Consider the following 16,554-nt stretch of genomic DNA (forward strand, 5'->3'; position numbering starts at 1 on the left):
TATCACAATAAAATCCTCTGACCAGGAATGTCATCTACTCACCCAAACCTTAGGAGTGATTTCTTTAACACTGTCTAGAATACTAGCAATAGGTCGACAAGGTCTAAAATAATACTGACATACTTGTACCAAGATCCTTTGGTTAACATTACAAACATTTCTCAGGCACTGCCTGGAAACACCATTTGCTCTCCTTTTGCTAGAGTAGCTTTTTTTAATTTTTAAAAATTTTTTTTTCAATTTTTTATTGGAGTATACTTGATTTACGATGCTGTTATTTTCAGGTGTACAGCAAAGTGAATCAGTTATACATATACATATATCCACTTTTTTTAAGATTCTTTTCCCATATAGGTCATTATAGAGTACTGAATAGAGTTCCCTGTGCATTTTTATTTTTTTAAATACATCTTTATTGGAGTACAATTGCTTCACAATGCTGTGTTGGTTTCTGTTGTACAACAAAGTAAATCAGCCATATGCATACATAGATTCCCATATCCCCTCCCTCCTGAGCCTCCCTCCCACACTCCCTATTTCACAAGGAACCAAATTTTTTTAAGGCAGCAGCGAAGACAGAGTATCTCCCCAACACTGCTTGCCAAAGGTAAGTAGATTTCTCATAAACATTTCGGAGCACCAATAAGCACACGCGATGTCATGCTGTCAAAATGTTTCCATTAACTTCAAACTGTTACCAACTCTCCAAGGCCTCCTGAAAAGGAACATTCCCTTCCCTATTTTCCAACTTCTGTTTTCTAGGTCAAAAATAATGGATTCTCCCAGCCTTTTCTGGCATGATCTTTTCCCTATTAAGCAAAAAGAGTAAATAAAGCACAAAAATTCTGTTTCTTCACATTTATTATCATTTTCTCACTCCATGGGACTACAAACTGTTGTGAGAAGCCAGGAAGGGAGCTCTGCCAGCCCACCTAAAGACCCTAAATTAATCCCCATACTGATGGAAGAGACAGACTCAGGAACTGTTATTTCTTCCCATTTCTACTCCAAGTTTAATTACCAACTAGCTGCACATCTTTTGGGGGGGGAGGGGAACACCTAACAATACAGAACCTTAGTTTTCCTACTGAAAAGATCAGGGATTTGGTTTTGTACTAGTTCATTCTTAGATCCAATCCTAAAATTCTGTGATCCTACGGTTTGCCTATGTATGAGAATAGTCAAACTTCTGTTGAAACAGAAGCACATTTTTTCTTTATGTCCTAGGTCTAATTTACAACTATTTTTTTTTTAAAGCTTAAGGCATTAATACTACATGGTTACTCTCTTTTCTGCTTTTCATTATGACGCACTTCCTGAATGATTTTAATGACTAACAGAAAATAAGCTAAAAAGAACATATGGCCACTACTTCAAAATCTCCACTATTTTTAAAAGTTCATATTGCAGAGCACGCACTGGATTAGGTGTCAGAGACGCCGGTTCTAGCAGCCACGCATTGTTCTGTGACACTGCCCCAGGGTCACAGCATTCTCTGAGCATCAGTTTCTCAGGTTTAAATGAGATAGAAATGGAGGTGACACAGCTGCATTTACCGCAAGTACGCTGCAAAGCGAGATCATGTGGTTAAACGTGCTCATCATCTTTGCAGATTAGTACTTACCAGAGAATACTGAAAACAGTTTTACTCCTTTGATTTCATGTGAATCACAGAAGGGGACAAAGGATGCAATGATGCTAAAGTCAGCAGTCAAAACACCCCAGCACCCACAGCAATAGTGGGGTATGTAAATTAGCATGTGGGTTAGGTTGGGAATGAAAGAAAATGGTTCTATCAAGGCTCTGTGAAGAAAGAATTTAGCCAAGAAACATCACGCCCACCAATTAGAGTGGAAATACAATTGTTCGTACTTGGTATGGTATTATACAAACGCTACTGTGTTTTGTTTTTGAATCTTAAGACTCAGATAATTGTTTCTCCTTGCATTTCTTCTCAAGGTCACTATAGAATATTCTGTTTCTTTGTACTCATATGACTTTTGGCACTTAAATAATATGAATTTTAAAAGGAATTGTGTTCAAGCAGCATTCAATACAGAATGGAGCCTTTTTTCTTCAACACTGCAATATAGGGTACACATATATGTATGTATGTGTGTATATATATACATATATATATATAATAAATTGAGCAATGAGACAAAAGGCTCTATCAAGGATCAGATTAATACAATGAAAACATTTTTATGAAACAGCATCACTCAAGTGAGTCTGAATCAAGCTGCAAGTAAAACTCAGTAAGGAAAGGTGGAGGCAAGGGCAAATCAGGTAGCCCACATCTATTCTAGGGCGGCAGGCAGCCATACCAGAGCCCCTGCAGATTTCTGCCATGTGGAAATATAAGCCCAGTACACAGGCCTTGTCTTCCGATTTTTCTGGAACAGCTGGAAAACCCAGTGATTTTTAAATGGTGGCAACAAAAAATTTGTTTTTCAGTTTTAACATGAGTAAGCCAAACAAAATGTTTACAAGTTAAAGATGACTCATGGGAAGTCAGCTTGTAATGTTATAAAATCACACATGCAAAAACAACAACAAAAAAAACAGTGAAGAAGAGCTATTACTTAAAACAGCATAATTAGTCAAATAAGATGTACATGGTGTAAATGGTAGAGGGACTTAATAAACCTAAGAAACAAAACATAAATAATCAGGTTTTTTGAATCTATTAGAAGTAAACATATATATATATATATATATATATACACACATATATAAAGGAAGGTTTCATCACAAATCACTGGATAAAAAAATATTAACCAATGGTGTGGGTATAACTGGTTAACTAGCTGGAAATAAAAAGAGAACCATGTCTCAAATCAAAATTAATTCCAGATGGACTGAAAGAGTCACAAGTAAAAAATGAAGCCACAAAAGAGTATTTTCAATCAGATCTCAGAACAGAGAAGGAACTTCTGAGCAAAAGAGAAATGGAAGAAGCCATAAGAACTTCTAGATATCAAAAATACACAATAAATAAGGTGAAAGGCAAACAACAGGCAGGGAGAAGATACAATTAATATGGAAGAAAAGAAGTAAACGTTCCTAACACATAAAACACTCTTTATTTAGCAAGTTTTTGCTCAAATCACACATTACACTTCCAAGGAAAAATGAGTAAAGAACATATAAAGAATTCACAAAATTTTGAACACACCTGTGAACTGTCCACATTTCTGCAGGGTACTAGGATTTTTTGCTTTGCTTTGGAAGAAGGGAAAATTTTTAAGTTACCAGGTAACTTTCTTTTTTAAATATTTTTGGTATTTTACAAATTTTCTAGGATGAGGAAATGAAAAGACTTATTTTCACACTACAAACAGTAAATAAGGCCTGACTAGTCTAGACAAGAGCTTAAATACTTTCTTAGCGATTCCAACTCCTTCTCCCTCTTTATTTAAATAAAAAGGTGGGGGTAATGCTGCACATACAAGAAACGAGATTCACAGCACATACAACACACTCGGCAGGAGCACTTTTTCCTGTATATTCAGGCCAACCAGAGTTTTGTAATCCCTGTTCTGCTCCCCTGGTCCACCAACACCCTACAGCCCAGGGCATTGGAAATTCAACCTTTACCCCCAAACCAGGTGGTGGAAATGCCACCTCTTCCATGAAGTACTCCTTGTCTCCTCCAGTGGGGGGACAGCCGCCTCCCTCAACTCCTGCACCAATGTCACCAGTCCTCCTTGACACTTCATTTGCCCTACCCAACCCCCCCCCCACCCCCTTTTGCCTTTAAGCTCCTTCAGCCTCTCCACGGCAACGAGAATTCAGCCTCTACCCGCACACCCAGTAGGCGCCCAGGAGATATCGGTCAGAGGACATGGGAAGGGAGAAGCCTATAGAGCAGCGACACCGACCCTGACAAAGTGCCACTGCTGGTTCCGGTGCCGTTGCTCTCGAGTCACCTATGCATCACCTTAGCACCATCCGGCCAGGGGGGTCAAGAGCCACAGTGCTTGAACCCGGCACGCAAAGAGTGGACAAAAGCCTCTGCAGTTCTTTTTGGCAAGCTGATATGGAGCATGTCACAAAGGGGATCCTAAAAGAACTGCAACTGTGTATATGCCAGACCCTGCACTAGACCCCAGAAATATGTTAGCAAATGCACTGAAGCCTCGCGAAAACCTTCAGAGACCGGCGTCCTAAGTCTCGTTTTAAAGATCAGGAAACAGGCTCAGAGGCCTTAAGTAACTTGCCCCAAATCACAGAGCTACTTAAGGGGCAGAAGTAGGATTCCAAACGAGGGAGAATCAGGTCTTCCTGAAAGACTTTCCTGGCGCTCCAAAGCCAAGATGATAGGACACCTACAGAGCACCGATGCTTACTCGTATTAGAGCACTTTTCACAGTGCATTTTTATTGCCTTTTTTTTTTTTTTTTGACATCACCCACACAGACTTGCCACTTTCTTAAAGGCCAACCAGTGTTTTAATTCATAGTTGTATATCCCAAGGCCTCTCGCACTGTGCCATATGATAGGCCTGATAAGGTTATTACTAAAAATGAAAGAAATGTGATTAAATCACATTTTTTCTGCTCTATCAAACATAATTTGAGAAATTATTCAAATAAATTTGCTTTTTAACCCACATTTTGCAGTCATTTACAGAATCTCAGGAAGTTGATTTTTATTAAACATTTAGTTTGGTAATGGCTGAGCTACTAAGGTATAATTTATGAAATAAACATTTTTTCAAGGCTTCTGGTTAAACCTTTTACTCTATTGAATAAAACAGTAATTAGCTCTTTGCAAAACAGCATTTGAATAGGCTCTATAAATTATCGGTATCATTTCGTTGTATCCGTTTGATATTTGCATGCTGCCCCTTTCAGAGAAAGCAATTTTAAATTCTCCCGCTGTTAACTCTTAGCAAGTTCTAGTATTTCTTGGAGTTTGTACACAATGCACTTGGCTCCGATGTTGTCTGGTGCCTGTATTAGTTTCCTGTGGCTAAACTGACATTTAATGAGCAATGGTCATCGACAAAATGTTATGCAGATACTTAGGAATAAGTGACAAGCTTTTGGGGAAGGGAAAAGAGCTTCCATGGAAGTAAAGCTAAGAGAGGCCGTAAAGAAAACTCTGAATTGATGGGACACAGCACAGAACGACTGTGTCCCACAGTGGGAAATGGGGCTCTTTAAACAGAGACAAGAACCAGGCAGGCACATGAGAAAATGTGGCAGAACCTACAGGACGGAGGTTGAAGCCCAAACCAAACAGACGTGACTGACAGGGAACATATCCAAATAGAAGTGAAACAGCAGAAAAGAAGACCTGGGGGCTCCTAAAAAATCCAGTTTACAAAAGCCACCTAGCAGTTTCGATTATGTTAAAAACACAAATTAAACATGTCACTGGGATGCTGGAAAATGAAGAAGTAAATGGAACTGAAAGAGCTTGCATATAAAAGCGAAAGACAGGACCGTCCCAGATGGGAAAAAGGAGAAGGGAAAGAAAAGATAAACATTTTGACAAGGGTATCTAAAAAATTCTGCTGCGGTCAACTTTTAAAGACTTTTGTCTTTTTCTGCCCACATGAAAACTGCTTCATGGTATTTAAAAAAAGATCTTTAACCTAAGAGAATTAAGTTATTTTTAAGTATCCCGCGTAAGTAAATAAACCACTGGAACAAGAGCGTGTGCTTTTCAAAATAGGACTGGTGTTTAGAAAGCACAAATGGAGAAAATCATCAAATATCCAGGTTATAAGCCCTTTCCTGGTTCTTCTAGAATAGAATAGAAGAACAGTAGAATTGGTTTATTTATTAAATACGTTATAGTAAGACAGAGTGGAGGCTGGTAGAAAATAAAGAAATAAGCATAGGTTTTTCTCTTAAAGATTTAACAATCTAATGAAAAAGAAAGATGCTTATATATCACTATATAACCTAGAAAACTACCTTTCTCTACTGTTTAATATACAAAACTACCAGTAAAAAAAAGGCTTCTCCCAGGTAACATCAATAGGTGTGACAGCCAACACACACACTGTACTGAACAAGAGTGTAGGATACACCCTTCATAAACCTGAAGCCAGAAAAGAAAATGAAGAAAGAAAGAAATGGGGGACTTCCCTGGCAGTCCAGTGGTTAAGACTCTGTGCTTCCACTGCAGGGGGGCACGGTTCGATCCCCGGTCAGAGAACTGAGAGCCTGCATGCCATGAAGTGCGGCGGAGGGGAGGGGAGGGGAGAAAATGTTTTTAAATAATAAGAAGAAGAAAGAAAGAAAGAACTGGGACTTCAGGATAGAATTTGGCCATTAAACAGCTCAAGAGACAAAGTATTAAAATAATTTAACCTTGTAATATGGCAATATATTTTGCAAGCTGTTTTGCAGGTTAAGCTATACAGTTAGTTAAGCCTTGAACAATGCAGAGGTTACGGACACCAACCTAGGAGCAGTTGAAAATCCGAGTATAGCTTACAGTCGGTCCTCAATATAGGCGGTTCCACATCTGTGGATTCAACCAACCGTGGATCCTGTAGTACTGTAGTATTTACTAATGAAAAATACACACATATAAGTGGACCCACACAGTTCAAACCTGAGTTGTTCAAGGGTCAACCACACTTTGAACGGGCACAACATGAGAAGCTGGGCAAATCTTGGGAGGAGAAGGAGTCAGTAGAAGACTCAAGGCCAGAAATTTCTAAAAACCCAGTAGGTAAATAAAAAGGAAATATATCTATTAATTAAGTCACATTCATTTTTCATTTACATAATATAACCCTTATCCTTCCCAACCATCATCCAAGTAAAATAAGAAAAAGAAGAAATGTTTACATTCAGTACCTGCCATGAAATGTTCAAAGAGAAAGAACCAAGATTATTCAAGCTTTAAGACAGCCTATGAAGATCAGAGAAAACAGAATCATGAAACTGCAAACTACAGCAGTCAGATCCCCAGTCTGTCATCTTACAGGTAAGAAACTAAAGCCAATTACTCGCCCAAGGTCACAGATGTCAAGCCAGACCCCCCAGTGCCCTGCTACAAAGCCAGCAGACACAAGCCAGCTTCATGTAGCTCAGCAAACGATTCCAGGAAGAGGACTTCGGGGAGGGGGGGGGTAACCCCACTGACCTCCCCTCAAAACACAGCCCTTTGTTAAAAACTGTAAAATATCATGCCAAAAAGAAGTGCCTGATATGTTAACAGGTCACTTAAAGGAGAAATGAGTCTATAAATAGCAGCTAAAATGCTGGCCCTCTCTGGATCCATTTGTATAGCTATCACCATGGAGACCACAATGTTTATTCGTAGAAAAGGATTTTAATAGTTTGTTTACAAAGATAAAGAAAAAAAAAAAAACTCACATCACCAATGCATGGGGGGAAAAAAGACAAATATAAAACCTCTCTTCCCTACCTAAAACTAAAGTTATTCCCGTCTCCTTAGGCCAAGCCAAAAATGGTCAACAACACAGAAACGCTATTTTTTCTCCCTCAAGTACCTGCACAACATTCAAGAGGCTGGTGGAAATTACTTCTCTGAGTTAATTTCAAAGCTTCTTAGTTAGCAGATGTTACAAGTTGCTAAATATATCTTAGGCTCCCAGTGGCAAAGTCGCTGCACTATTCCCAGAAAACCTGGCTACATCCCAGAGCTCTGATTACAGAGTCTGTGGTTCACTCACCTTTGAATCCCCAGCACCCATAACAATGTTGGCACATAACAGACGCTCAATAAATTTGTGTTAAATTGAAGGAAATACATCCCAACACAGTAAGCCCCCTACATACGAATGAGTTGCATTCCAAGAGTGCATTCGTAAGTCCAATTTGTTCATACGTCCAACAAAGTTAAGCCTAGGGACCCAACTAACACAATTGGCTATGTAATACTGTACTATAATAGGTTTGTAACACTTTTCACACAAATAATACATAAAAAACAAACAGAAAATAAAGAAAACATTTTTAACCTTACAGTACAGTAATCTTACAGACACGTCAACTAACTTAACATGACTGGACATACGAACGCACGTTTGCATCTTTGAAAGTTTGCAGCTTGAAGGTTCGTATGTAGAGGACTTACTGTAACCGAATATTCTCTTTCTAGTTTCAATGGCATGCTGGTGTAGCAGCATTTCTAATCTTAAACCCTAGTATGATGCTACAGTCTGCCATCAAGCTGAGGCGGGCATGGAAATCACTGCCCTTCCTACAGAGATAAGATGTTTCTATACAGAGTAAACGTGTTGTCTGCTTAAAGATATTTAAACAACAGACGGTGGACTCCAACATCTCCTTCAAAGCTGCTAACTGTGAACCGAGCGTACGCTCAAGCAGCAGAGGTGTCTACAGTTGCTGTTTACAAGTGTGCTCAAATTAGACACAAACCTTGACGGCTCCAAGTTGCTCTTTTCTGAATTTTTCCAAGGGTTTAATCAGGGTTTCGGTGACACTTAATGCCTAGAGAACAAGAGTGATAACAGAAGAGCAGAGTATTAGGTTTCCAAAGAGGAAAAAGTTAGTCTTTCATTTCCCTCTTCCACCCCACCCAGAAACAAAATGAACAACACACTGAACTGCTTTATCTCACCCTGCCAATGTGACCATTAAATCACTTCTAAATTTATTAACACACCAGATCTCCATAAATATTTTCGGGGAAGAGGAGGTGCGGCAAAGTGCCAGGGAAATGTGCAACCTAGCCCCAATACAGCTCTTTCTTCAGGGAAACAGCAAGAGGGTTGGCTTCAAACAACAAAGGGGTCTATCACATTCATTAACAGAACACTTCTGTTTGAAGGTTTTTTTTTTCTCCCACTGCTCAGAAATTTAAAAGTCGATGACATTCCATTATTAGTGATCAGACTACATAATGTAGAGGGCTAGGTTTGTGGCTACAAGTTTAAACGTACCAGGACAGCCCTTCATCACTGAAAATTCCTCATGAAGATTTAGGCTATGCTAGCAAAGCAGAGTCGCTGGAGCTCAGGACAGTCAGTCATCAAAATATTCAGAGAGCTGGCAAGGTCACCATGACAGGAACCACACACAGACTCCACACACAACCTCACTCATTTTTATATTGGCTCGTTCGGAGCTTCTCATTTTAAGACAGAATCTACATATCACTTATATGTGGAATCTAAAAAAAGACAACAGGGACTTCCCTGGTGGTCCAGTGGCTAAGACTCCACGCTCCCAAAGCAGGGGGGCCTGAGTTCAATCCTTGGCTGGGGAACTACATTCCACATGCCGCAACTAAGAGTCCACATGCCACAACTAAGACCCGTATCAGCCAAAATGAATAACTAAATAAATATTAAAAAATAAAATAAGGTATAAGGAAATAAAGTACAATATGAGGAATACAGCCAATATTTTTAATAACTATAAATGGAGTATAACCTTTAAAAGTTGTGAATCTATTACAAGAGACAAAGAAGGACATTACATAATGATGAAGGGATCAATCCAAGAAGAAGATATAACAATTGTAAATATTTACGTACCCAACATATAAGGCAAATGCTAACAGCCATAAAACAGAAAATCAACAGTAACACAATTATAGTAGAGCACTTTAACACCCCACTTTCACCAATGGACAGATCATCCAATGTGAAAATAAATGAGGAAACACAAGCTTTAAATGACACATTAAACAAGATGGACTTAACTGATATTTATAGGACATTCCATCCAAAAACAACAGAATACACTTTCTTCTCAAGTGCTCATGGGACATTCTCCAGGATAGATCATATCTTGGGTCACAAATAAGGCCTCAGTAAATTTAAGAAAACTGAAATCGTATCAAGTATCTTTTCTGACCACAACACTATGAGACTAGATATCAATTACAGAAAAAAAACTGTAAAAAAAAAACAACACATGGAGGCTAAACAATACGCTACTAAATAACCAAGAGATCACTGAAGAAATCAAAGAGGAAATCAAACAATACCTAGAAACAAATGACAATGAAAACATGATGACCCAAAACCTATGGGATGCAGTAAAAGCAGTTCTAAGAGGGAAGTTTATAGCAATACAACCCTACATCAAGAAACGATAAACATCTCAAATAAACAACCTAACCTTATACCTAAAGCAATTAGAGAAAGAAGAACAAAAAAAAAACCCAAAGTTAGCAGAAGGAAAGAAATCATAAAGATCAGATCAGAAATAAATGAAAAACAAATGAAGGAAACAATAGCAAAGATCAATAAAACTAAAAGCTGAGAAGATAAACAAAACTGAATGGAAGAATCAACATTGTGAAAATGACTATACTACCCAAAGCAATCTACAGGTTCAATGCAATCCCTCTTAAACAACCAATGGCATTTTTCACAGAACTAGGACAAAAATGTTAACAATCTGTATGGAAACACAAAAGACCACGAATAGCCAAAGCAATCTCGAGAAAGAAAAATGGAGCTGGAGGAATCAGGGTCCCAGACTTCAGACTACATTACAAAGCTACAGTAATCAAGACAGCATGGTACTGGCAGAAAAACAGAAATATAGATCAATGGAACAGGAGAGAAAACCAGACCTGCACGTCCGGAGCCTGTGCTCCACAACAGGAGAGGCCACAACAGTGAGAGACCCGTGTACCACAAATAAATAAATAAACAAACAAACAAACTCAAAATGGATTAAAGACCTAAATGTAAGGCCAGACACTATAAAATTCTTAGAGGAAAGCATAGGCAGAACACTCTATGACATAAATCACAACAAGATCCTTTTTGACCCACCTCCTAGAGAAATGGAAATAAAAACAAAAATAAACAAATGGGACCTATGAAACTTAAAAGCTTTTGCACAGGAAAGGAAACCATAAAAAGACGAAGAGACAACCCTCAGAATGGGAGAAAATATTTTCAAATGAAGCAACTGACAAGGGATTAATCTCCAAAATTTACAAGCAGCTCATGCAGCTCAATATCAAAAAAACAAACAACACAATCCAAAAATGGGCAGAAGACCTAAATAGACATTTCTCCAAAGAAGATATACAGATTGCCAACAAACATATGAAAGGATGCTCAACATCACTAATCATTAGAGAAACGCAAATCAAAAAGGGATGTATGTATATATATAGCTGATACACTTTGTTATAAACACGATCTAACTCACCATTGTACAGCAACTATACTTCGATTTAAAGTTTTTTAATAAAAATAAAATTTAAAAAGAATCTACAACAAACAATGCTGAAAATGCACATAGAAGGGAATATTTACCTAAGGAGAATGCATTTAACCACAGTGTGCTAGCGAATAGTAGCGTTCTCACCATCTCCAGAAGGATTCAGAATAGAAAAGCAACCCTCAGAACACTGGACAACCGTGTGCCATCCCTCTTGTTACAAAAACGGCCCCCCAACATCCAAGCTTAAAATTACAGAAAAGAATAAGTGACTTACAACAGGAAAGGATTCTTCATTTAACCCTAGGCTCCTTTGCAGTGTTTCATTATGGACGGGTTTCTCCCAAAGAGACCATTCATCCAGTGAGACGCGGAATCCTCAGAAAAAAATGATCCTGTCCACACTCAAGACGCCCAGGGCTTGCTTAAACTCTCTTCCCCAGGCCGGCCACTGGACTTCGCTCACTCCAGCCCTGACAATTTGTTACTTAGGTATCAAAGAGTTGAGGCAACAGACAGAATTAAGAGCAATCACTAGTCAATGGAAAGGGATCATCTTCAAAATACGATAATTTTATCCTCTTCATATTGTAGGCCATGTGACCTGCAACAAGGGCAAGCCAAAGAGCAGAGCAGGGACACAGCAGCACATGCCAGGAATCCTGACGACGCGAAACAATATGGAATGCCCCAAGGTCCACCTGGGAAAGCAGATGAGAGGCTCTGCCATACATTTTCAAGGTGATCCAACTGACACACAACATCTCAGAATAATTTAAAGCTCACTTCCCTTAGCACCAGTATCATCTCCTAGCCATCCACATCTGGACCTAGCCTACTAGTGGTCCTGAATAAACCCACATTTGCTCGTCCATGGAGGCTGGATGGAGCAAGACAGGGGTTTAACTGTGTGAGCTGCAGAGAAATTAAAGAATGAATGAGATCTCACCAATATCCATGGAAAGGAGGGAGAAAGGGCCAGACTGGAGTTGGTTTATAAATAAAGGGTGAGGACATTTGTGGGAACGACCCTTCTTCAAAAGGACGGCCACAAAGGACAGAATCAAAAGAAGACAATGGTTGAAACAGAACACGAGGTAAAGTGAAGGCAGATTTTTTTTAAGAAGATCGGTACTTAAACCCACACAACATTACAACATTGTAAAGCAATTATACTCCAATAAAGATGAAAAAAAAAAAAAGATGACAGCACATCTCCACGCCCATGCGAAGACTCCAGAAAAGATGGTTCAAAGTCTCTAACGTGGGAGGAGACGGAATGCTGACCAGTCACAGGAGTAGAGATCCCACCTGCCCTTGTAATAGGAAGCAAGGAGAAAGCAATGGCCCATTCAGATGGGTTTGTAGATTTCATGAACAGAAGCTGAAGGAGTTGCTACCACATAGTTATTTTTTCCGAGAAGTAGAAGGTCAGTTCTCAAGATTTCAGGCATGGGTCGAAGTCTGAATAAAGTGGGGTTATGAAAGAAGGAATCATTACAAACAGGGAGGAGAGCACTTCCTGGGCTGAAGGCCCTTTAAGAGAGGTGAACAGGAGTTTCGGAGGACATCCACTGGGCTTTGTGAGACTGTCTCTAGCAAGGCAGGGAGAAGGTGAGCAGTTCGATTCCCTGCGGTAAGAGTACGCCCGAGAGATGTAAGCCCATCAGCGTAACACGATGTGGTGTGCACAGTGTGGGTGAGAACAGGAAGCTGCCTGGGTGAGGGAAGACTTCCTGAGGGGATAATGCAGACCTGAGCCTGAAACAGGGTACAGGAGTTCTCCAGGCAAAGGATAAGAGTAAAACAAAGGCCCTCCATGAGAGAGGGGAAAACAGCATTTCCAGTGCACGGAAGTACCAGCAATTCAGCATCACTAAAGCCCCTGAAGAAGTCAGGAAGCAGGGGAGGGGGTGGACGAGATCCAATGGGCTCCAGTGGCCATCAGAACAGGACCCAGAGATGCTCAGTCAGGGCTAGATGTGGGCATCAACAACATGGGTACACGAAGATCTTTTAAAATTCAAACCCTGAAACTCCATACTCTGGAGTAAACACTGTCGTTCACAAAGGGACCAGGACACAAAGATTCCACATGAGCAATTTTATATTTGTCCTTCACTTGGAGAATTTGATGCAATATTTGTCTGACTTTCAAGGGCTAGCACTAGCGTAGACAAAATATATAAGGAGTTTCCACCTTACCACTGGCAGGTCAATAAGCCTGTTTCCAAAACAAAGAAAACAGTAGTTGTGACAGGCACCACTCTAATGCAATTCTTTAATTAAAAAAATGTTTTAATTTTTTTCTAATTTTTTATTTAAAATTATCATTTTCCTTCTTTAAGAAAGTCTGATTATGTAATTTCTGAATTGAACCCTAGGCATTCTATTCAAGGACAAAATCATGAAGTAGCTGGTAAATGCTTCAGAGTAAGGCAATGTAGATTGAACAATGTAGATTGAACAAGAAGAAAGATGGCTTTCTTCTTTTTCTCAAAATAGAGATTCCATGAAATCTCTCAGTTCCTTTTATAAGTTCACAGAAGTGCTATATAATATTACTAGAAGTGCTAGTAATAAGTGTATGGAAGTTTTCTAATGCCAAAACATGACACTTCTTTCCCAGAGGTACATGCATACCGACTTTAGGGACGGCACCTAAATCTCTAAGACAATTTCTGGTGGGGAAAGTTTCCAAATTTGAAAGAGACAGCTGCGGTAATAGTATGGAGAAGAGCTTTCAAATACTAACACATTAAAAATCAATCAAATAATTTAGAGAGAAAGCAAATTTAGAATGTGATTTTTTATAACCACACATATAAGACTATATAACTATATTTTTTCCCATAAAATACTTGAACCAGCCACCAAAAAAATGTCATAAGAAGCCTTGCTAATGCGCCTTGGAAAGAGTTTTGGATAGTCTTGTATCTACATGAACATAAAACATGTCAATGAATCAGTTGGTCTCCCCTTAGAACAGGGGTCAGCCAACTTTTTCTACAGAAGGCCAGGTAGTAAATAATTTAGGCTTTGAGTCATACAGCCTCAGTTTCCAACTACTCAACTCTGCGATTTCAGCACAAAAGCAGTCATACATAGTGTATCAATGAGTATAGCTGTGGTCCATCAAAGTTTCATTTATAAAATAGGTGAGGTGGGTTTGGCCCATGGGCCATGGTTAACTCAACCCTGCCTGAGAGAATTATCTTGAGAATCACAGCATAAGATGTTCTTCTTACTCTTATATGTTTGTATATTTTTAAAATGTACATTTGCAAGGCACCAAAAGCTGGGAGGGAAGGTTGAATGCTGCATGAGAGAATCACAGCTCAAGTAGCTCGCGACCTAAAAAGGATTCAAAAGTGGCGCCACAGAATTTGCCCGAGGTAAGCAATCAACCAGGTTTCAGTCTTGAAAGGCAAATGCTCAAGTGTAAAAGGTATCTTAACAACAGCTCATGTGAATTTAATAGTGGACTTTAACAGGGGCCGTAGCCCCTAAAAATTTGAGTTAACTGAAAGTTCAGCATGAACTAAAGTAGTTAAATTGTCCTAGAAGATAATGAACACATATATAGGTTACATATATTGTTCAAATCCAAACAAGGTAATCATACAACTGTGTCCTGTAAAATCAGAACCTATCTCGACAGTATGGTCACCATATTTTAAGAGAGACATTCTCTAACTGAGGCAAAGCAAGAATGTGAGATAAGGCTAAAAACGTTTAGAAGGAACAGGTTTAAAAAAATAAAAATCAGAGGTGTTTAATGAGACTGGGGAGGAAGAGAACATTTAGAGGGAAAAATGATGAAAGCTGTCTTCAAATATTTAAAAGGGTACCACATGAGAGAAGGAAAAATCATTTTGATTTGCTTGAAGAGGACAAAACCAGGTCTAATGAGGAGAAGCTACAGAGCAGGTTTGGGTTCACCATCAAGAGGAATTCAGTACAAATTACAACGGACCCAGCAAGGTAATGTGACACCTCCCCACCCACCACTCCTTCCGTATCAATAGGTAGAAGCAAGTGACCGGTGTCCAGAGACAGTCACAGATTCCTGCACTGAGAGGAAGTGGGCCGAGGAAACCCCTGAGGTCCCACCCATCTCTCTGATTCTGGGATTCCACATGAGTTGGGAGAGGCAGAAACGCAAACTACATTTCCATGTTGCCTTATGATGGCAAACCACAGAATCCATCCAAACTTCACAATCCAAAGTAAAAGAACAAGCTTATTATATAACAGTCTGAATGAAGGATTATGTTTTTTCCCACTGGTAGAGTCTGAAACCCCTTTTTGTAAGACATTTGGATATGAGAGCTTAAATGTCTAAAAAAGGAAAGAAAAGATAGGGTAATATCTTTACCTACCCCTACAGTTTAAGCCAACGCTGAGAATCTCTTGACAATACTAGCTGACCGGAAGAGAATCAGACTCTACCTGGGGTGGGGGGAGAAACCACTGCAGGTACTTTAAATTTCCCTCACGTTTGAGATCAAAGGCTAAGTTCTGATGTATTGATACATTCTAATGCTAATGGGGCTTAGGACCAGAAACCCATATTCAGTAAAACGGCAACAAAGGCAGAACTGCATCCTAGGATATCTTTAGTAATTTTTTTCAAGTCTCAGTCCAGATCAAACAATGAATAAACCAGCAGAAGCACGACATCCTGCCTTCCTAATCACTCAGCACTAACGAGGACAGACTGAGTCTAATGAAACAGAAGGAATTATGTCCATTCCCCCATGGACCTCGTTATTTTAAGCCTGGATTCCATGTGTTCTTGACCCCAAAGGAATGCATAATCTGAGAGCAAAGGAGAATTTCCACAATTTTCTCCCATGACCGTCCAGAGACTTCCCATTTCATTAGACTGAAGCAAAAACTCGACTTTCCAATTCCAACGTCAAGAACAGCAGCAAAGGAACCGTTCAGCAAAGACATATTTCTTATTTTTCCTTGAAACAGAACCTTGAGAAAGGATGTCAAGGAACCCTCATACGTATCTGAACATAAGGAATATTTTTCCCAAACTTGTCCCTTAGGAAAAAAGGGACTTAGCCCTATATAAGAATTCTTACACTCTCCTGAAGGAGTGCACTCCCCATCATTTTGATGAACAAAGAATTGTTTGAGGAATCTTAGCCTAAAACGGCCCCAATCACATCTAGTTTCAGCTGCTTAGAGCTCACAAACAGGTCTGGGTTACAAACGCAAGGGGAAGCTAAGAAATTTAAGAGATTTATTTATCATTCAGGAGATGACCTCAAATAAGTCAGTAATATTACTGACCACTTAAAAGTGGTCAGTAATATCATAAAAACCGCTCTAAAAAAACAAGCTAAGTAGTTGCATTAAGAAAGTCATGAATGTACATATATGTATAACTGAA

General features: G+C 39.3%; 1 protein-coding gene across 5 annotated transcripts in view; it reads right to left on the bottom strand.

The window, feature by feature from the left end:
• ARHGAP10 (Rho GTPase activating protein 10) overlaps positions 1-16,554 on the bottom strand; it is a 321,959-nt gene that overhangs the window by 206,863 nt on the left and 98,542 nt on the right. For all 5 annotated transcript variants that reach the window (XR_003002000.1, XM_024736121.1, XM_024736122.1 and 2 more), the window contains exon 4: positions 8,376-8,447. Coding sequence is in view for 4 of the 5 variants with exons in the window: in XM_024736121.1 (XP_024591889.1) it covers positions 8,376-8,447 (72 nt within the window). In the remaining variant the exon portion in view is untranslated. The remainder of the gene's footprint in view (positions 1-8,375; positions 8,448-16,554) is intronic.

Source organism: Neophocaena asiaeorientalis, unplaced genomic scaffold (genome assembly GCF_003031525.2).
Source record: "Neophocaena asiaeorientalis asiaeorientalis breed wild unplaced genomic scaffold, Neophocaena_asiaeorientalis_V1.1 scaffold7, whole genome shotgun sequence".
In the NCBI taxonomy this organism is placed as follows: domain Eukaryota; kingdom Metazoa; phylum Chordata; class Mammalia; order Artiodactyla; family Phocoenidae; genus Neophocaena; species Neophocaena asiaeorientalis.